This window comes from Nansenia antarctica (assembly GCF_963989245.1).
Source record: "Nansenia antarctica genome assembly, chromosome: 13".
Classification (NCBI taxonomy): domain Eukaryota; kingdom Metazoa; phylum Chordata; class Actinopteri; order Argentiniformes; family Microstomatidae; genus Nansenia; species Nansenia antarctica.
This window is the reverse complement of record NC_137683.1, coordinates 13,022,843-13,046,216: the sequence shown is the minus strand read 5'-3', so window position 1 is coordinate 13,046,216 and position 23,374 is coordinate 13,022,843. Positions and strand designations below refer to the sequence as shown.

General features: G+C 44.2%; 1 protein-coding gene across 1 annotated transcript in view; it reads left to right on the top strand.

The window, feature by feature from the left end:
• adarb2 (adenosine deaminase RNA specific B2 (inactive)) overlaps positions 1–23,374 on the top strand; it is a gene marked incomplete at both ends in the record, with an annotated part of 130,680 nt that overhangs the window by 75,707 nt on the left and 31,599 nt on the right. Inside the window, 2 exon segments of the mRNA XM_080544278.1 lie at positions 8,284–8,370; positions 9,281–10,209. Coding sequence (XP_080400404.1) covers positions 8,284–8,370; positions 9,281–10,209 — 1,016 coding nt within the window.

Below are 23,374 nucleotides of genomic sequence, written 5' to 3'. Positions count from 1 at the left end.
GTGTGTGTCTGTGCGTGTGCGTGTGTGTGTGAGTGTGCTGTAAATATGGACACAAGCAAGAGTATACCACAGTAAATATCAGGCATGTGCTTAATTTCCGAGTCTGAATGTATCAACATCAAACAGTTCTTTAATTGACTCTGAATCACACTTAGTGCAGAGCATGCAATTGGAAACGGGATATTATGAGCTGTCAGTTCGAATTTATTGCAATTTTTTGCTGCAGGATTGTATGAAAAATAGAGAAAGGAGAAGCCCAGAAGAGGGAGCGTGGACATTTAAACAACTCGGATATAACCCTCCATCACACTCAAACACATCTCATTCGCCATACTGTGAAATGCTGTTGCTGTGGAAAGGATCCCTTTTTATTTACCAGTGTGCATTGTTTGGGAGTCGTCAGATGACTGCAGATGCATTTGAGTTTCAGTGCACAGCCTTTCCACAGTATTTCAATACCCCCTAATATCTCTTCCATTCTGATTCTTGTGTTGTGTGGCAAAAATAAAATCGAAAACATAATAATACTACAATCAAATACTCCCATTGTTTCACTGGGAAATGGAGAGACCGATTTAAAGCGAGAGAGAGGAAGAACCTCATCCTCATCTCCATTTTTGTTTATTTTCTTCTTTTTTCCCTCCCTTTCCTTTCATTTCATCAGTCAGATGGCTGCTGTGAGTCCCAAGCGGCCAGCGTCTAAAACTTATGACTACCCATGTCTTCAAACATCATGCCGCAACCAAAGCATGGCAGGATGACAGATAGTACTTTCAATATATAGTGACAAACAAATTAGTGCAAAGATGCTACTCGCTGCATACCAGATGTGTTGGGCTCTGTCGTATGGAACAGGCGATGAAAAACTGTCCATGTCCCATCTGTGCTTCCCGGGACCATCGGTGCAGCAATTTCTGCTGAACAAAGTACTGTAGTGTAAACAACCAGTCTGATTATACACGTCATAATGGGAGGCAGAAAAACGGCATCCATAAATCAGACGAGCTCTCAGGTTTTATTTGGTGACGGGCTCCTGACACAAAAAGAGAGAGAGGGTGAGAGAGATGGACAGATATAAGAAGAGATGGATAGATAAGCAGAGAGTTGAATGAAAGGAAAGAGATAAATGGCCATTTGCAGTCAGGCCTTGCACTCAAATATTCTCTCTCTCTCTCTCTCTCTCTCTCTCTCTCTCTCTCTCTCTCTCTCTCTCTCTCTCTCTCTCTCTCTCTCTCTCTCTCTCTCTCTCTCTCTCTGGCATTCACATGGAAGATGCCAATGTATCCCTAAATACCTATGTATCTAAATTGACAATAGAAAAAGGTAGCCTGGTTTCTTCAAATTGTATAGAAAATGTATTTAATTTTCTTTTGCAACAAACAAAAAGTATTATCTGAAAGGGTCCTAAGAAATGTGACCTCAAGACAGACGACAGGGATGTTTATACACAGGTCACAACCCCACCCTCAGGTGAGGTCCAAACCAATCACATTGAGGGGAGGTCACGGATGAGGAAGAGGGAGGAAGGTGATGTGGGTGAATTTAGCCTTACCCTTCCTCATGGTATCACAAAGGTAAAGAGGGAGGGCTCTTTGTGACACAAAGACAGAGCCATCACCCTGGTGTGGGTCAACATTGTCATTAGTTTCTAGGCGTCAAGACCGACTAGGGAAAACAAAAGGAGGCGAACTATTCAAATGTATCTGTTGTTGAGCAAATGTAGAATTTTGAGCAGAGGAAACCGGTTTTCATTGTCTACCAGATTTGGGGTCGTCAATGTGGATCGTTTCAAGTGTTAAGCAGTGTAAGTACAAGTAACGAATATGGGTCATTTGAAAAAGTACACCTGCGGTGTAAATGCAGCCTAAGTGTTGGGGAGACATTTAGCAGGTGTAAGGTGTACGAGAAATTATTTATCTGATAGACATGTTGTCATTGCTACTCTTGTAAATATCAGTCAGACTGTCTGGGCAGATTAACGCATTCACGACCCCAAGTCTGGTAGACAATGAAAACCGGTTTCCTCTGCTCCAAATTCTACATTGACCATTCTCGTTTGCGTCCATTGTCTGTTTACTTTCGTTTTCGGTAACCAAAGCATGTACGCATGCGGGTTGTTTCAAGTGTTATGAGTGTAAGCACAGGTATCGGATATGGGTCGTTTTAAAAAGTAGATGTAAGCAGGTGTTTAAAAAAATGGGATATAGGCACTAAATCGGAACTACGTGATCTTAGAATTATATGGGCCGGTTTCAGAGACAAGGCTTAAGCCTAGTCCTGGACTAAATCACACTTTCAATGTAAAATCTCCATTGAAGATGTTTTTTAGTCTAGGACTAGGCTTAAGCCTTGTCTGTGAAACCGGCCCATAATGTTCTATCTCCGTTTAGGGTAGTTCAGAGATATTGAGCGTCAAAGTTTTTACATTCCATTATGTTTTGTGAGATGGAACCTTTGTATTTTATTAATTACTAACTAAAAAATGTCAGCATTTTAAAAAATAACACCACACAGGCATTAATAAACACCTAATGGATCAGATTATGTAAAAAACTCAATTTTGACCAAAAATGGAGATAGAACCTTATAATTCTAACGTCACGACTAGGCATTACGATCTGCGGTGTAAATGCAGCCTCAGAGTTTGAGAAACAAACAAAGCATGATAGTGGCCCGTCTGGTCAAAACCCTGATGTCTGGTCATGTGATACAGAGAGAGAGGGCTAGAGTTGATATATAGTTGAAATCTAGGAAATATCATCTGAGGGAATGAAGGCACTGACCTACATCATGTCATTACACAGTGTACTATAGAATGAGCTCCCTCACTGTACCTTGTAAATACACTCGAATGCTTGTTATCTGACGACTAAAGCAAACAGAGCCAGCATGACTCTGTCTGCGAGTCTAGTCTTAGCGTCCTTTTAAATTTGTCATTCTCATGGATGACAGCTTGCCTTAATATTCAGTTGAAGGGAAACGACTGTGCATTAAATCTGTCATTTATCAGGCGGGAATCATGATCCGTGAGCACTATCAGACATCATATAAAATACGAGTGGCTTTTTTAATTGCTTGAAGTTATTCAAGTAAGAACATCACATCAAATTGCGTCGCGGATCTACATTGGAAATCACTGCTGTGTTTTTCCGTCTCGTTCTCTCTGAAAGTCCTACTTTGCCCCTTATTCCATGTACCATTGTGCAGACAGTGCTGTTCTGCGCTCTAAAAGCACTAATAGTCGAAGACAAGGCCATCTAAAAGCAGCCCGTCCACTTTAGGTGCAAATGCACAAATCACAGCAATGCGAGATTCATTTATTTTTCGCCCCCAAAAGCCTTTTTACTGTAGAGATCGCAACTATAACATTGAAAAGCTTTTATCCTCCCCATGTCATAGTGTTGGGTATATGGCAGACGCGGTAGACCTCCTCTGTTAGTGCTTTAAGAGATGTGGGCCTCATGTGTGGTGTGTTTGACAAGACACGACTTCTGTTAATAAGTCCTTGTCATCGCTCCCTTGGCCAAGAGTCTGAGAGTGTGGGCTTGTGTCTCGCCGTCTAAAAGTGACAATGGAGGAGGAAGTGCTATTGGATTTCTCTCTCTATGAATGATTCAGTGCTAGGTGTTTTAGCTATTTCCCTCCATCTTACACTGTTATCCCCCAATAGTAATGAGTGGCCAGTTCAGTAATCAGTTCAGTTCAAGCACTACTTGGAGATCCTCTCCTCATTAAGCGTTCCCATGGCTCTATATGGTTTGATGAGACTTTGCCGCTCACTAGCTCTCCAAACTGTCTAAAAACACACTTCACACAGTACTGCTTAGTCACCAGTATTATGAACAATTCATGTTACTTGCCAACCTGTTTCAGAGTTTGTTTTTTTAATCGTTCTCTAGAAGTCATTTGAGGAAGGTGGTTGTGGTTCAAGGACAGACACAATGATCATTTTAGCTGACCCTCATCCCACACATAAGAAGTCTGGTCATAATCCACGGCTCCCATTTTCTGGTCCAATGTGAATGGGTATAAAGCTCATTAGATTAGACTAATTCAATCATCTATGGTGCCATATGACTGGCTAGTCGGACGGTCCAAATGCTGGCCTGAGATTAGCCGGCCTGGTCGGGTGGGTTGGGTCAGACCTGCCCCATAGACAGTAGAAGAGGGTGTCTACTGAAGCCTTGGCAGGGTCCAGGAGAACACATGTAAAGCAGATGGCCTGGTTCTTCTGTCTTCTGTGGCGCTAATCAGGTGCTAAATATCCATCCTTCTGGTCTGGTGCCCCCTCCCTATCCCTCTCCCCACCCCCAAACCCCCCAGCCCTGACTGACATCACTGTTATTCCAAATGATTTCTTCTTCCTATGACTGTCCAAAACACCAAACGCTCTCGTCATTCCATTTAGCACGAAGCGCTCATCCAAATTGGGTACGCTGAACTTATCAGTAGGACGAATAATAATAGTATGGTCAAAATGCCTCCGTAATGTTATCGTAAAACAACATGTCGGAATGCTTTATATAGCACGTCATGACAGCTGGTGATTTTTGGTACCTGTCAGTAGGCCTCTGAAGTACAAGAGCAGGAGTGAACTTGAGCCACATTTGCCCTCTAAATTGTTACAGCTTCAATACCGCAGTTAAATACAGCCATGAATCAAGCCTGTAAAAGAGTTGTGGTTTTTTTCTTTTTTTTTATGTAAGCCCCTGGATTTATGTGTGTACACTACACAGGCAGAGGAAGACACTTAAGCACACAGCCTGTTTATGCGGCGGCCCTGCTTACCGATCAGCTGAGCGATCTGACAGGAATCAGATTTTAAGTGTGGCGCTGAGACAATGCAGCCTCCTCATTTGACAGTTCAGCGCCGTTTAATCTGGGGGTCCGCAAGACAGTGAGGGAGAGAGTGAGAGAGGGAGGGAGGGAGGGAGGGAGGGAGGGCAGTCAATGATTTCCCCCCAGCGCCTGTTTCAATAGTGTCTCCTGTCGCTCATCTGACCCATTCGGTATGCAGAGCCACAGGAAATCGGGTTGGGCTCATTACCCTCTACTCAGCACTGATACAGGAAGTGGAAAAATCCTCCTCTAACCTCCACGGCAACTCTCTGGGGGAAAATGGCCACCTGCCAAGACCTCACTATCTAACTTGGCCCCTATCTGCCTACTTTTGTTTGGAGGAAATAAAAGAGATGTGTTGTCTTCTCCCACTTACAGCAGGATGTAGTAGGGAACTGGGTTAGTGAACTGAAACTATTGGCTCACGTTGTTTGGTTCAACGGAGCCTAGGTTGAATAAGGGAGTTAGGGTTAGGGTTAGGGTTAGGCCTCTGGCGAGGTCAAAGGGCCTGAGGTGATTGGTGCTGGCCCTGTCAACAAAGGTCTGTTCCACCCTGTGTAATACAGTAACACAAACCAAGCAACTCCATGTACTAACTAACAACCTAAGAACTATGTTATTACAACGTTGTTATTACTATAGTACAGTAATAACAGTGTGGCTGGATAGGTACAGGAATATTTTGAATGTTAAGGGTTCACCTTTCATTCCTTGCCGCTTTGCCATACCGTGAGCTTAGAATGATAAGGTTCTATCTCCGTTTAGGGTAGTTCAGAGATATTGAGCGTCACAGTTTTTACATTCCATTATGTTTTATGAGATGAAACCTTTGTATTTTATTAATTACTAACTCAAGAATTTCAACATTTTAAAAATAACACCACACAGGCATTAATAAACACCTAAAGATTATGTAAAAAACGAAATTTTGCCAAAAATTTACCTTATCATTATAACGTCACGATACCTATGGAGATGACTTCCTGTAAGGCTTCTACCTCTGTGCTCTCCATGTTCCATGTCATGAGCCTGCCGACGACATACATTAGCAGGCTGACGACATACATTAGCAGGCCTCTCACAGCCCAATGGATTTTCACACTAGGCAGAAGTGGGTGAGTGGGTGATATAGCCCCAAGGCACAACAACATGATAAAAAATACATGAAAGACTTGGCAGGCCTACAGTAATGGTAGCTTATTGTATGCTCACTTATATTAATTGCTTTCCTCATACTGTGCACTGTATACGTGATACAGAGGTGTGTCATTCATGATCAGTTTGCAAGCTGTCAGACAGTATTCTGGCAAATTTAGAGAATTTACTGAATAACTTGCGTCAAGATTCCAGACGCGAATGAACCCTTTCATGTCAGAATCTAATTTTACCATCACACTCTATTAAGTAAACCAGTTAATAGATGTTTTCAAGAGCATTTGGTGGACATGCCCTCTAGGGACCTGACTAAATATGGATTTCTAGAAATTACATCTGAAAAATGAATCTGTATACTGTATTTTGAAACCCTCTGCTGCCAGTGGTCTCTAATGGACAGACAGCTGCATGTTGGTCTTTATACAGTAATTAGGTCAGAATGCAAATGGTTTTATTCTAATTTTACCCACTGGGACACTGCTTCTCTATCCCCAGCTTTTTAGTGCAACCATGTGTACCATTGTGAATGATCGAGCCTTCCAGTACCATTGGGCTGGTCGGGAAGAATTACATCTCATTCACGTTTTAACACTTCGTGAGCGTTTCAGACAGATCTCGAGCGGGCTCTCTGTGAACTGTAACTGCTGTTACTGAACCTTGTTCGTGTATGCTGCTGCCTCCTCCTCCTCCTCCTCTCCTCCCCCCTCTCTTTAGAGAGGCTCTCAAACTATTGATCATTAGGAAATGTTTTGAAGAGAGGGATCTAATTACAGGGCCAGCCTGGCCTGTCAATTCTACTCAGCCAGTGCTGAGACCACTAGACCGAGCGATGGTCCTAATAGGGCCCTACACTGTAAACAACACGCACACCTGGACAGCGCTAGGCACCAGGGAAGCCTGCTAGCCAACCAGGGTGCCGCGCACAACTGCAGCATCGCCAACCCTGTGTATTACTAGAGGGTAGACCCTAAGTGTTACTCATAGTGTTTTGTGTGTGTCCCCACAACTGCAGCATTGCCAACCCTTATACCCTTATGTATACTGTAGAGCAGGGGTCGGCAAGTAAGTTTGGCCTCGGGCCAATTTTTTTCTGAGCTACTCGATGGTGGGCCAGAACATAATCAAAGGCTAATTGAAGTAATTGATTGTCAAAAAAAATGTGACACATTCTAATACTTTGACTTTTCTTTCGAAAAATGTAAATACATTTCCGCGTTGTGAGCCTGCTAACAATGTAAAGTAGTGTTGGGGTTTTATATCATGTTATACTGAGAAATGTAAGTCTCTCTACAGTTTGGCAAATCTAGCACTCAAAGAATTTCCTTCCTGTAAGGGATGGGCCAAGATCTGTGGCGCAGTGAATAATTCTGACTATGGATAGGGCCCATAACTTGTGTAATCACAGATTTGTATAATATGATTGGTTCCCAAGAATGGTGACCTCATGACCAAGGACAGTTCTATAAATATGAGTCGCACCCATCGTTGGGGGCTGCTTCTTGCTTTGGGCCATTGCTTCTTGCTTATTGGTCTGCTCATTTCTCTCTGCGCTCATGTAACTTGGCTTAATAAAAGGCCTCTTTGGAGACAATTGATCTAAGCTCTTTGTGCTTTGTAAGTTCTACTAAATCTATTAAGAATCAATTATATCTACCACAGTAGTGCTATAGTTAACTAGGTAGCAGTGGGGATTACTCACCGAATCCATTGCGTTGCAGTATTTTGGCTTGACAACGTTGAAACGTAGTTCCGTGTTTTAAAAGAAAAGTCAGAACATATTGATTGGTTGCCGATATGAGGACCAAAGCATTAGAACATGTTACAAATGTTAATGCGACAGACCGCCACATGCATTTGTGGGAGATGCATTGAATTGATCAAAATAATTGTAAACGGACTGTATAGCGGGCATAATGAACTGTAAACTGTTTTCTCCCTTTCCATATTTGTGAATAATAAATGTGTGGACTGACGATGTAGCGGAGCCTAACTTATTCTAATAATTATTTAACATACGTTTATTCAGATAATTATTCCCCCCTCCTCCCAGACTTACAACGTCACATTATTATTGGATTGGTTGTTTGCGTGCCGGGTGAAGTTAGCTAAACATTTAACCTGCTAGTTAGCAAGAGAAAAAGAAAAATGTCACTCTCCAAAGGTCTAAAGAGGAAAATTGACGGTGAACAATGGCCCATGGGCCGCCTGTTGCCGACCCATGCTGTAGTAGAGAGTAGACCCTAAGTGTTACTCATATTGTGTCTTGTGTGTGTCGTCTCTCTCTTTCAGAGAAAGTCAGCATGCTCTCTGCATTGATCGCTCCCTTCAAGTACATGAGTCCTGGGACCACGAGCACAGAGGACGAGGACAGTTTAAGTATGTCATATCACTCTGCGTCATCCCCCCCACCACCACCCCCCAGCATATCTGGCCTGTCAGAGCCAGGCCACATTTGAAAGTGATCCATCTGCCAATGTATTAGACCACAAAAACAACAGCAGGATGGGAGAGATGTTCATGTCCTCCACGCGTTGATCATGAGAGATGTTATGGTTGTTTTGGACAACGGACAATACTCTCTGCTGTCCTCGACAGTCATTTTGCATCTGCTCCACTTTGTGTATTTAGCGATAGATCCCAGCGTCCCATTTAATCCTTGACATTCTCATGTCTGGTTTGAAACTTTATTTCCCCATAGAAATACAATATGGAACATATGATGTTACTTTGCTTCTGACACTAGGTTTGAGGAGCACACCACATCTGCTCCAACTTTCTCATTGATGGAAAATATGTTTTTTGTGTGAAATAAAGCAGACAGCTTGGTTCTTTCATCCACCAGTTTTGTAAAAACTCTCAATACCATCCCTCCATTACAAAAAAGCATTGGTGCTTTGCATGAATACAGGGACAAATATTCACCACTTAAACCACAGAGTCAGAACCAATTTGGTAGGAGATTACAGAATCATTTGGCAGATAATGCCCCATTTTAGAGGATTTGGATTTGGATTTTAAAACACTTAAATAAGATAGCCTCCCTCACTAGGAACGTTGTGACTGTCGACTTGGGGATGGTGGTAGATTTGTTCATTACCATTTCATTGTGTATCAAGTGGCTGAATCTGCCCCGGGAGATTGTGCAGTCTCGATTTGTTCTACACGGAAAACATGGAAATGCGCAGCACCCAGTAATGTCAGAATTTCTTGGAACTTGGTGTCTTGAACAACACGTTTATACTGTAGCTCTAAATATTCATGTTCCCCTTTTTGTCATTTTTGTCAGGCACCAGCAGCACAGAGGTAAAAGAGAACCGGAACATTGGCAACCTAGAGGACTGCACAATTGGACCCAGTGAAATCCGCCAATCACTTTTTCGAACCGATCCGTCTCGAGGCGGGACTTCCGGTCTGAAAAGGAAGCGACCTCTGGAGGAGGACAATAACGGACACCTGTGTCAACTCAGACTGATCTATAAGAAACTGTCCTGGTCGGACACACCAAAGAACGCCCTGGTGCAGCTGAACGAGCTGAGGCCGGGCCTCCAGTACCGCACCGTCTCCCAGACGGGCCCCGTCCACGCGCCCGTCTTCTCCATCGCCGTGGACGTCAACGGGATCAGCTTCGAGGGCGCGGGCCCCACCAAAAAGAAGGCCAAGATGAGAGCGGCCGAGCTGGCCCTCAAGTCCTTCATCCAGTTCCCCAACGCTTCTCAGGCTCACCTGGCCATGGGGAACCTCGTCGGCAACCCCTCGGCCGACTTCACCTCGGACCAGGCCGACTTCCCCGACACTCTGTTCAAGGAGTTTGAGCCCTCGTCATGTGGGGGCGACGGCTTCTCTCTCTCCAGCGCTCTGCGGCACGGCCGACTGCTCTGCCACACGTTGGACCTAATGGTGCAGGCCAAGCAGAGGCTGGGGGTCCCCCCCGCCGCCGCCGAGGCCCCCAAGAGCCCCGTGGTGCTGCTCAACGAGCTGAGGCCGGGCCTGCGCTACGTGTGCCTGTCGGAGAGGGTGGAGGGCCGCCGCCTGCGCAGCTTCATCATGGCAGTCAGGGTGGACGGGAGGATATTCGAAGGCTCCGGACGCAGCAAGAAGCTGGCGAAGACCCAGGCGGCTCAGTGCGCACTCCAGGCCCTCTTCAACATCAGGCTGGCACCTGAGGGGAGGGGAGGCGTCAAACCCAGCAGGAATAGATGCCCTCATTTACCCCAGGTGAGCAGCGCCAGCTTGGCGTTGGCAGGCACTCCAGTCCATACGGTGGCCTGTAATAACCAAAACAGCAGGAGCACAGCGGAAAAGCAACCACCATCCAACAAGTAATTAAGAGGGAGGAGAGATATGGGTTAGGATGAGCTAAGAGAGTGGGGGGAAAGAGGAGGAATCATGGAGATGTGTAAGCAGACTGACTTAACATTTACTTTGGACAGAAAGTGTGGCGTATCTAGTGGAAACATGCAAATGCGTGTGTACATTGGGGGGCTCAGGCGGCTGGTAAACTAAATCTGCTCAGTGATCTATTCAAACGGAAAGGCATGTAAATGAAGCAAAGTATTGTCCCGGTGCCTATGACACAAGAAAAAGCAGCATCGTCCCCAAAATTAGTTTTTTTTTTCCGCATATGTTTGTAAAGCTATAATTGGGAGAGTTTTGTAATTTTGAATAATCTCTTGTTTCCTCATGTGTGGCATCTCAGTGTCTACAAACATTAATTCAATCTGTTGCCCAAAGGAGATAGAAATGCAAAGAGCAAATCGACAAACAAGCCACCGACCCAATCCTGTGCTCATTTACCCAAATATTTAAATAGCAATCAGAGCCTCGGAAACTAGTTTTTGAGGGACTCCTAAATATTAGACCCCGGAGTCATGGTCGCTTGGTGGATTGAGTGGTTGTCTTTAACCGTTTTAACCTTCACTTCAGCATGTGAAATATATCAAAAGAAAAACTCAAACGCAAATGTATTCTCTCGCTAATTTAATCAACAGCTTTGAATGTTGTGTCTCATGTTAAACCTGCATATGAAGATGTCATACATCTGTATCTAGGCAACTTAGGTCAGTGTTTCTCATGTTGCTGTAGGCTGTTATAGTATGTATTGGTAGATCTGAGATAGAGATAATAATACCAATATCAAAGGTACACTAGCTGTGCAGTTCACTCATTGAGTCTATCCTAAAGGCTGTGTGTGTGTGTACACTATGTGTTTGTGGGTGTGTTGTACCGTGTACTATTAAATGGGGTATGTCGTATTAGCATTCCCTTCCTGCCTTGAAGGAACAGACAGGCTGAAATGTCCTTCTTCCAACAACAACATCAACCAAACAACCTGCTCATGTTTGCCTGGGAGAAACTTTTCTTTTCACCCTCCCGCCACGGTGTGTAAAAGGATTTTAAAAGGATTTTCCTCGCCCGTTTAGTTCCAGAAAGCGCTCGCTTGTGGAAATTCTTGAAAGTCAGCCGTGCTGTCTGCTGTCGATGGGGAGGAAGAGTCATTCTGAAGTAGTGAAGGACACACACATACATCAAATGTAGAATCCCCCCAGGTTTCTCTGCAGATCATCTGGTATGAGCTCTTAGGGCATGTGTGTATATGCGTGTGTGTGTGTGTGTGTGTGTGTGTGTGTGTGTGTGTGTGTGTGTGTGTGTGTATGTGTGTGAGCATGTGAGATAGTGAAAGGACAAGAGTTCAGTGGCTCACAGATCTGAGGCCTGGTATTGGGGTAGGTGCCAGCCCTAGCCTCAGGCCCACAGCTATGGTTCAATGCCAGTCTTGTGCCAGCTCTTTAGGGACTAGTTCTCGGACAGAGATTTCCTCAGGCTCTACCTGTGGCTAGCCAATACTTTTCTAATCCCCGGCCGTTATTTGACAGCGTAGAGTGTGGAAAATAAACCATTCATACAATACACCTAGGGCCCTGAGTTTTTCCTGGTCAGGGTTATGTGGTAAGGAAGCACCCCATGAACAGACAGTACAGACTTGCCAACATTAGCCTTTCTCTGTAGACCAATGTGTTTACCTTTACTGTCTGCAATTGAGGTGCAGCGTAGGTAGAGCTAAGGCTTCGCTTCATGACAACTATGTTCTCTTTGATGAAGATTAAACAGCTCACAAGGGAAATTACAGTTACTTGTTGTGGGTAAGAGACAAGGCATGGGTTAAGAAGACAAGACCTTCCCTCTGATTCTGTCTGTACAGAAAAAAGAGTGAGAAGCAGAGAAAAGGGATGAGTGAGAGATAGAGAGGGAGAGAGAGAGAGAGAGACTCCTAAATTAAAAATGTAACTCATCCAAACAGTGTGGTATGCTGCTCACATGTCTTCGGCTCCACACATCTCTAAATAATAACAGATGGACACACACACACACACACACACACACACACACACACACACACACACACACACACACACACACACACACACACACACACACACACACACACACAGATTGTATTGATAAGTAAAGTCTCAAATATACAATGGTAGCTGCTTCGTCAACCTCTAGAAAAATACAAGCATTGTTATTTTTCTTATTTGTGGCCGGTATTGAAATCTGTATGACAGCTGTAAAAGTACAGCTTTAACAAGAGAACAGACTTGAAGTAGAAGTTATGATTAACACCCAGGTTCTCTGAAGGAGAGGAGGGAGACCCCTCACTCTACACTTTCCTATTTGCTGAAGAGCTATTCAATCACGCCTGGTAAAGACCAGGGTGTTTCCATAGTAGCCCCACCCAGTGCCAATTAAGCAATATCACACGAGAGGGAGTGCTGGTCAGAATAGACAATACCTACACAGTGGCATACGTCAACTGCCTCGGCCTGCGGCCTCGTGCCTACGACTGAATCACAGCCGTGCTGATATTCAGTATAACAGCACGACCTCGAGTGTGATATTGCTTTCATACAACAGTTCTACAGCGCAATTTATTAGTTAACAGTAATAAGTGACAACAGATTATGATTTGTTTGTTTATTTAAACATTTATTTTGGCTCCGTCAACAAAAAATGGTTCCGCAACTGGACTGTTGCCTAGTAACCTGAAATCAAACATCTGCAGGCTAGCTGCTTTGTATTAACGGTCAAGAGGGGCATCGAGGTGAGGGGTCTCACAGCAAGGGTTCACGGCCACATACCCAACCAACACTCAGCTTCAGCTCACAAATGTGTGTGGGGAAGTCTTGCTGGTGGCAGCACAGATCTCAGAAATAGAGATCCCCTGAAACAGGGCCCAAGAGACAGCCATCTCTCTAGTGGAATGTGCACAGATACCAAAGGGGGCTGCAGACCCCAGCAAATGTACACCACACCAGAAGTATCCACAGACCAGTGGGAAAGGCACAGTTTGGACAATAATTTGCCCCGTATGGGGTTAGTGAGACAAACACACAGCTGGTAACATCTCCTGAACGAGCGCGTTCTATCCATGTAGACATGGATGGACTCAAGGGGTTTTATCCTAATAAAGAAATGTACAAACTAAACATGGGCACCCGCAGGACAGAGGGTGTTCAGGTGCCTTTGTTTGTTGGGAGAAGGCAGTTGGATAGAAGGGGAGGAGCTCAATAGCGTTACTGCTGTAAGTCAGAGTAATGACTTTGTGAACGAATGCAACGCTAGGCTGCTACGTAACCCTAGCATCACCAGGTGCAACTTGAGTACACGAAGGATGGACCGAGAGCACCTGCAAGTCACTCACGCACTTGGCCAGGCACGAGCAACAAGGACATTTTCTAGGATAGTATCCGAATATCTGCTATATCCAAGGGTTCAAAACAGATGCTGGTGAGATCCTCAAGCACCAAGGCAGTCTACTATGTGGCCGTCTGAAATAACCGCCAGGTAAACTTTAACAGCGAGAAGACCTTGCCCTTATTGAGCAGTTCTTGCAGGTGCGATAGGACCTGGGTGACACGGCACTGATAAGGTACCATCCCACAGCTCTTGCACCATTCCTCAAAACGTCCCCTCTTCAGGTCATATAGGCGCCAGAGGAGAGGAGCTCTGGCACTCTGGACTGTATCGATCGCTCACGAGGGCAGACCCACCGACATTGTCGTCTCGGGACGTGATCCTGGTCTCTGCAGAAATGGAGGGTGCCGTTTGGACTAAAGCGGAGACAAGGGGGAGGGTTGGGAGGATCAGGGAGGGAGGGGATGGGAGGGTTGGGGTAAGGATGTTAACTCATTTGGAAAACCAATAAAAACCGTTCAACAAAAAAGAAATGGATGGTGCCGTAGGGCTAGAAATACAGCTTGGAATTCTGGGACGTTGACGTGGGCCGTGCGTAATTGACCCGACCGAGCACCTCTCACAGAACATCCATCATGTACGCCCCCAACCCTGAGTGTAACAACCTGCAGGGGGCGACCCTCCCTGTTGGGCAGCTTCATCTTAAAAGGGAGGGGTTTCTTCAACTGCTGTGACTGTGAGGCACTCGTTGGAGATTGGCACGTGGCTACACCGATGAAGAGACAGATCTGCGCCCTGGTGTCCGGGAATATGAGCCAATCGAGCGGGCTATTGGCATTGACAGACTGGACTGACCAAGCCGCAGATTGGTAGATCTAGATCTAGGTATATCCCGGAGAAGGGATGCTCCCACATGGATTTGGTTAGTGGTGTTCTAGTGGATAGTGAGTTGGACTGGTGATCAGAAGGTCATGAGTTCAAATCCCATCTGGGAACCCACCACTACACTGCAAGAAACTCTCTCTACACTACTCTCTAAAAATCAAGAAAGAAAAAGCAATGAAATGGGGGAAATATTACTTAGAATAAGCAGCATTATCTGTCAACAGAACAGGAACATTTCACTTTCCAATAAACATTTTTTAGAAGATATCTTAAAACTAGTACAGTCAGACAAATAACAAGCAAATATTGCCTTGATTTAAGATATTTCATCTTACTTAGATGTACTTTTTGCAGTGTAGTGTGCTCTTGAGTAAGGCACTTAGCCCTAAATTACTCCAGGGAGACTGTCCCTGGAATCTCTTGTCTATTCTATCAATACAATCTATTGTAAGTCACTTTGGATAAAAGTGTCTGCTAAATGGTACCAATGTAAATGGTAACAATCAGTGTTGCCAGATTGGGCTACTATTCCAGCCCAATTGGGCTACTTATGATCACACTGGACGGTTTTTAGACTGTGATTAGGCTGGAAAACAATTCCATCTGGCAACACTGGTAACAATGTAAATGTACTATGTCGCTGAGGCCTCCACGGCTGAGAATGGAATCATGTGAGAACTCCAGTAACTCCAAGGCTGTTTAGGGTTGTTTGTCTTCTGCTTCTGTTTACCATCCTAACAAATGGATGCATCCAAATGGATACATCCAAGGACACCCACTCCCCAGGCCTGTGAGATTTCAAACTCCACTGTGAAGTGAGAAGTGAATGTACAGTAATTTCGCTTCAGAACTCTGGCCGTATGTGACAGGGTCTGGAGAAAAAGTCCCCACGGTCACGGTAATGTTTCATTTTTTTTTTACAGATTATGAAAGTGCAGATTGTATATGTATGATTATCATACATACATATAGTTGAAGAAGATATGCTTATTTGAATGTTGGTACTCCTCAAACCAAACACCAGAGAAAAACGCTCTGAATCGTGTTGGCTACTATCGCGTTGGTATCTAGGGAGGAGCTAAGAAAGAACATCGCTATGAACATCTAACTGCATGTTTAGCACATCACAACATGCTGAGAGAACATCAATATGCTAAAAACACATAACTACACATAATTAGATGATCACACAGTCCTTGCTTTTGAACACATCCTAAAACGTAAGTTTGTTTACAAGCCATGTATCACTTACCCATTAGCCCAGTGAATCCAATTCTCACATTATAAGTATTTAGTGGTACTAAAACTGTTGTTTGTTATATCGAGAGGGCTAAACTTTTTTTTGAGAATTGGTGACATGCAGACCTTTTCATCAGACCGTGTCACGTACTACTGAGTGGAATGATTACCTTGTCTTCCCAGCTTGATTGGGCACTTAATCTCTCCTCACCGTTACAAAGATCTGCGGCATTGCCAAGTCAACCCAAGACTTCAGGAAGATGCTGAGTCTCTGCTCGGCTGAAGGACAATGGCGGATCAGTGACTGTGTCACTGTAAGGCCATCTCGCTCCCTGACCTTGGATTACACCCATTTGAATAAGGAAATGCACTCACAGGCTAGAATCACAATGAGGTTTACAAGGCTAGCAGGAGGGAATGGACGCTGAGGGCCAAATGTTATTATCTTCTGCTGGTTAAGATTCGTATACTGTATGTTTATACTGTAGGTTTGACCAATGATGTCATATTCACTTATAGCCGGGTGTATGATTGATGTAATGGGTTTGACCCATAAGCATCAATGCAGTTTATAGTATTCAAATGTCACATTTGTTAACATTTAATTTGGATAGTCCCAAATAGATGGTGTGTAGACTAACTTCAGTAGAAACTAACTGTCAAAACATTTAAATTAACTATCCACTCACCATAACCCTAGACCTGACCCTAACCTTAACCCTTTTTCCTAAACCTAAACTAAACCCAAACATAACCCTAGCCTTAACCCAAGCCCTAACCGTATCCCTAGCAATCTGCTGTATATCAGCAAAGTTGCAGTTGATAGTTTGTTGATAGTTTAAACAACTGTACATCGTCTATAGAGGACTATCCCAATGTGTTACGGGGCGGCTGTGGCGCAGGAGGTAGAGTCGCCGCCTAATGATCACAAGGTTGGCAGATCGCTGGTTCGAGCCCGGCTGGCCACATGTCGAAGTGTCCTTGGGCAAGACACTGAACCCCAAAATTGCTCCCAGTAAGCAGGCCAGCGCCTTGCATGGCATTGCCACCATTGGTGTGTGAATGTGTATGTGAATGGGTGAATGAGAGGCCATTGTAAAGCGCTTTGGAGCAGCAAAAAAAGCGCTATATAAGTGCAGTCCATTTACCTTTATTTACCATTTGACCTACTGGAACATGTTAGTGACTCACTTTTTTTTATTTCTCATTCACATGCATCTGTGCTTGTGTTTTTGTGTAGCTTCACTCAATATGGTTTCATTCATCCGCTCTGAAGGCACACAGTAGAAGACACGCCTGGATATGGACTCATCTAGCGTGGTAATTTCCCCACCCCGGCAAATTGAATATGATTTCAGACACGTGAAGGTGACCCCCACCGTCCAGCATTTACCGATTGTTTTCTTTTTCTAATCTCTTGACTTCTAATCTGTCTCAATATAAACAGCCATGAAGCAAAAATCATTAATTAATATTGCCACAACAAATTAGCAATTGTGGACGAACGGGTAAGCACCCATTTAGAAGATTCCAACGGAGGAGAAGGTGTGAAAAACACATTATTAGAGAAATGGATTAGCACCTTCGAGACCTGCAGACAGTGTTACAGACTCAGCATTCGTCACAAGTGTAGATGAACTGACACACATGCCTATAGAGAAGTCCCAACGCCCGTTTTATTCACAGATGAGTCGGTAAGAGACTTGGTACCACAGTCAAATTCATGATAAACCGTAAACAAATGGCTTGCATGTCTAATAGCATTATTTAAAAACCCTCCGGAATCTGTCGGTTTTCCATGAGATGTTCTTATTCTACCTGATACGGTATCCATATCAGTTTTCACTGTAAGTCAAGGGAAATTCAATGGAGAAAAAGGCTTCGTGTCTGAAATGATGGAACAATAATGTTTTCCCAGTTAACGGAGGCACTTTGTACACGGAAAAGGTTATGACCATCATGAACTGTCTAATACTTATGCAAAATATGACCTATAAGGCTATTAAATCTGTTTCACCCTGTCAGCACACGGTTTGTACGCCCTGCAAAAATCCCTTAGCAGGGTGAAATGAAATGAGGTTGAGTCCAAGTCACCTCTCCTATAACGGCCCACTCATCCATAGATGGTGGGCTAGCCCCTGCGCTAACCTCTCCCAAACCCAGTCTGACTTCCCCGCTCTAGCTCATTCCCTCTGACATGTCTCTCTCCCTCGGCTCCTAACCGCACGCGTGGCTATAATCATTCCTGAAGAACCCCTCACACTTCATTAAAAGCATAATCAAGTTCATTACAATTTCATAGAAGCTCAGGTACCCAAATGGCTTCCGATAAATCACGGCTATTGGTCCTGTGTGCCTGGCGCGTGTAGGTTTATCTCCACCTCCCAGGCATGAATGGAAAAAGAGAAAAGAGAGGAGGGATGAGAGGCGAGGGTCTGGCCATGCCCTTTAAATGACCTTCCAGACAGGGAGGGAGGCTAGTTTTCATCCAGCCCCCCCCGTCTCCTGACAGTGGTTGTAACCCCACCCGTTCACACGCCTGGCTGGGTATTTAGACCCACTAGGGCCCTAAAACCTCTAAGGAGCCTGGGCCTCCAGTATCCCCATCGGGCCCGTCTAGAGTTCTCCCTCTGGGCCACAGTACACCGCATGTCCTTGGGTTACTCTGGGACTGGATCACTTCCCATAGCTGATGAGGACATGTGTCTGTAGAGGTTCAACTGTTGGTCCCTTGGAGAGCAGTTATGTAAAAAAACTGAACTTGTTTTTCTATTTAATATCAAATGATTATCAAATGATTTGAAATTATACAACTCAATATAAATAGTATATACAATTTTAGCTTATTCTTTGACGTAGAGTGAATACCTCTAATTGACAAGTACATTGCTAGGATATCCTATAATAATAAAATGCAGTCGTTGATATACAGTATCTAATGAAATAAAACAATATTACCACAGCAAAAAAAAGGCATCTCCTGAACACAAAATAAAACGGGTCCAGTCCTGTATTCCATTGAGAACTTCCAAACAAACATTCATATACATTTGTCATGCTCTCTGGGACCAATCGCCTGCTTGGTCTGGGGCTGGAGGGGGGGGGGGGGGGGGGGGGGGGGGCAGGGGGGAGGGCGGGGGAGGAGGAGGGGAGGGAGAGGCATTGGAAACTGGCAGGGAAAGATGAGGGGCAGACTGGGTGAGAGAGGATGGATGGAGTGTGGAGGGAAAGGAGGGAAGCCTCAGCGGAACAAAAGACCTTCAGGATTAATTAGGCGTCAGATTGGTTGCAGGGCACAGTGGCTCTCGGAGAGTTTAGCATTCTGGGAAGAGCGGCCCCACAGTCCTCATATTTCAGCCTGCCTGCCCCTGAGTATATCTAACAGTGGCACTGCACTGGGCTAGCTGGGCTGTCTGTTATAGATGTACTACCGCGGACATGTATTTTTTATGATATTCCACTGGGCAATAAGGGAGCTTACAGGGGTCATGTATGTAATGCATATTTTTACATGATATTTGCGCTCTGTTTCTGTGTCAGCTTGTAGCCACCTTGACTCATGTCTCATAACTTTTATGTCGGAATCATGGGAAAACAACATTAGTGTGCTGTGGTCGCTCGATGTGGTGTATTTACATCAAATAGTCACTAATGCAGGGGGTTTTTTTGTTCAAAGAGTGGAATGTAGTAGTGCATGATCAATGCAAGTTATCAATCATTATGCTCGTACTGCTGCATTTCTTATTCCAGTCACTCATGTCTAGATTTGAGAACCAGACCCAAGCTATCAGTTAATAAGAATGGTGCTGGCGCTGGCATTGAGGATGCAGGTCTCCCTGCGACCTTTTGATTTCACCTGCTCCAGAAGTAAAGGAAGTGTTGAACTGTGCATACAGATGACATAGTCAGTTGGGTAACCATGAGTCATTATGTCTGGGCCTGACTACCGGCAAACCACTTAGACAAGATCAAATAAGAGTTTTTTCCGAGGTTACCCAGAGATCATTTCTCATCATAAGGACATTTTGTGCTGATCATATCGACTCAGAAACCGTCGGACATAACTCTGGCACATTTTCTTTGTTTGAGCTTTTGGCACATAGATATTGGGATGGACCAGTCAAGTCTGTGCTCTGATTGGCTGGTGAGGAAGAGGAAGTGCTCTGACTATCATAGATGGAATCAGACCCAACCAGGTCATCTCTTTCCAGTATTTTCATTTGCTTTAGAATTTGAATACTGGTACTTATTTGCATATAATAATAATAATAATAATAATATTAATAATAATAATAATAATAATAATAATAATAATAATAATAATAATAATAATACATTAGACTTATATAGCACTTTTCTAGACACTCAAAGACGTTTACAAACTGAAAAGGTTGAATAGTAAAATAAAAAGAAACAAAAAAAGAAATAAAAGAAAGTATAGGGGTCTAATTAATTTTTAGATTACTAAATCTAAATCTAAGTGTCTTTGTAGGACAATCTACTCTGTATACTGCAAGTACTTTATATCTAGATTTCGGGCGGAGAAGCGGCGAAGAAGCAACGCCAGCGTCCTCTCTCGACCGGCATTTTTAAAAATATATACGGCTACTTATTCGTCAGGGACACCTCAAAAGTATATTTGCTCTTTAATGCATGAAACTTTACTAGCCATAGCCCCAAATGTAAAATCATGAGTTTCCCATATACGGTATGTGTTGGCAGTCAACTTTATAGAAACTCTGTGCTTTTGAGAACATCTACATATCACATGCACAGGTGAATCATCACCTTAACCAAGGCACCTAAAATAACCCGGACACCTGCTTTATTTTAGCAAGTACACTGCAAATCCATTCCCACCCCCCTGTTTAGCCGAGGTGGTTCTCCGAGCCTTTCATGTTCAGTTATGTGCATTGGCCGCGTAAGAGGATGAAGTTCCCGCTCCTCTAATGGAGAAGCTCAGTGGTGTATGTAACTCGCACATTAGAATGAATGACTAATGATAATGTGCTTTTTTTAGTCAGGGGAGAGACTATTCTCATCTCCTTCAATGTTTAGCCCCCTCTTGTGGAATCATATTAACGTTCATCCCTGTTACAAAAATGATTATACAGGTCGATGGAAGGAAAGAAAGTGACTAAATTGTGATTTTTCCACTATCTTTTGTGCCTCGTCGACTCAAGTGTTAGTTTACAACGTTTTCATCCGCTCGCTTTAATTACCGTGGAGAATGTCAGTGTCAAACGGATGACACGGTATGCTGTTGGGTTCCTTTTCTAAGACTCCACTCTTGAGTCGCCCACTCGTTTACCTATCCACCCACACATACGTACACGTACACATACATACAGTACAATGCTTTCTCAGCCACACATAACCACTCGCCTATATGTCAAACGTTTAAGCACTTTAGAGAGTGCGTTTAGAAGAGAGACGGTTAGAATACAGGCAGCTCACCGAGAGCATTTCTTTTATGCTGTTGGTTGTCATGGTGCTGCTAAAACGGTTAATCTGACCAATTAGTGAGCGAGGCACATCCGGGGGTGAGAAAGGAGAGGTGCTTAATGATCATCAGTCCCCAGGTGACAGAGGGAGAGAGTCAAGACTGACATCTCTCTCCTTCTCTCTCCTTCTCTGCCTCCATCTCTCCCTCTCTCTCTCCTTCTCTCCCTCTCTGTCTCCATCTCTCCCTCTCTCTCTCCTTCTCTCTCCCTCTCTCTATCCTTCTCTCCCTCTCTCTCTCCTTCTCTCCCTCTCTGTCTCCATCTCCCCCTCTCTCTCTCTCCTTCTCTCCCTCTCTGTCTCCATCTCTCCTTCTCTCCCTCTCTGTCTCCATCTCTCCCTCTCTCTCTCCTTCTCTCCCTCTCTCTCCCCTTCTCTCTCCCTCTCTCTCTCCTTCTCTCTCCCTCTCTCTCTCCTTCTCTCCCTCTCTGTCTCCATCTCTCCCTCTCTCTCTCCTTCTCTCTCCCTCTCTCTCCCCTTCTCTCCCTCTCTGTCTCCATCTCTCCCTCTCTCTCTCTCCTTCTCTCTCCCTCTCTCTCCCCTTCTCTCCCTCTCTGTCTCCATCTCTCCCTCTCTCTCTCCTTCTCTCTCCCTCTCTCTCTCCTTCTCTCCCCCTCTCTCTCCTTCTCTCCCTCTCTGTCTCCATCTCTCCCTCTCTCTCTCTCCTTCTCTCCCTCTCTGTCTCCATCTCTCCTTCTCTCCCTCTCTGTCTCCATCTCTCCCTCTCTCTCTCCTTCTCTCCCTCTCTGTCTCCATCTCTCCCTCTCTCTCTCCTTCTCTCCCTCTCTGTCTCCATCTCTCCCTCTCTCTCTCTCCTTCTCTCCCTCTCTGTCTCCATCTCTCCCTCTCTCTCTCTCTCCTTCTCTCCCTCTCTGTCTCCATCTCTCCCTCTCTCTCTCTCCTTCTCTCCCTCTCTGTCTCCATCTCCAATATGCTCTCCATCCTCCCTGACTCACCACAACACAAGTGAGAAAATCTCTCTGCCTCAAGTAAGCAGCTAATGACGAATTTGTTTTGTTCACAATCATAACAATGACTCGTGTCGGATAGAACGGGGTCACAGATTGATCATCTGTCTGACATGTTATTTGCTAGGGAGAAGGGAGATGAGTCTTTTTTATTTTGTCTGACGTATCAATTGATAACGAGACAATGTTAATGAGAGACAAAGTGCTGATGGACTAGTGTGTACTTTTCGGAGATAAACACATACATAGCAGGAATACGCTGCCTTTCACCCTGTTATTTGATTCTACTTTGCCTTGTCTTCACTGTCTATTCTGATGCCACTCGTGTTCTCTACTGTGGTGTAGAAGCCGGCTTTATGAATGGTGAATGGTCTATGTGTGTGTGTGTGTGCGTGTCTGTGCGCTTGCATGTGCATGCCTGCGACAGAGAGAGACAGGGGAGGGGGATATTATTAGCGTTGTGTTTGTTACAGTATATCTAGCATAATGCTTACTTTGCAGACTGCATGTGATGGATTCTTTGTAAATGTTAAGAGAGCAGGGGCCACAGACTTGTTTTATGCCACTATGAAAGATATTTGCATTCATTTCAATGTTGTGTGAAGTGCATACTGTGTACGGTAATCCCTCTGTAATTATCGGGACAGTGACAGTTGATCTTTTTTTCAAAATGTTTGGATTTTAAATCAAACAATTACTATGATGAGGTATGGATTAGCAGGTTTTATTTGTGAGGGTTTTTGTATTGCTTTTACCTATATATTTGCAACACTTTTTATACGTAGTCCACTTATTTCGAGGCACCAAAGGTAATGAGACAATTGGCTTGAGAGGTGCTAGGTGTGTTCCATAAGTAAAGGGTTTATAAATGGTTTATAATTAGTTGTATGAAGGAGTTACTAACATTAATTATTGAGTAACAAACATTTGTAAATAAGCATAATTAATGTGTACTTACAGTATAACATATCAAATAAGGCACTCCAGTGAAGCAACCTCACCTTTCATAAGCAGTTATGATGAGTAATGCATGTTTATAGGGAACAACAAGTGAAGTGATCCAACATCGCACAATTCATGTAGTCATAAAT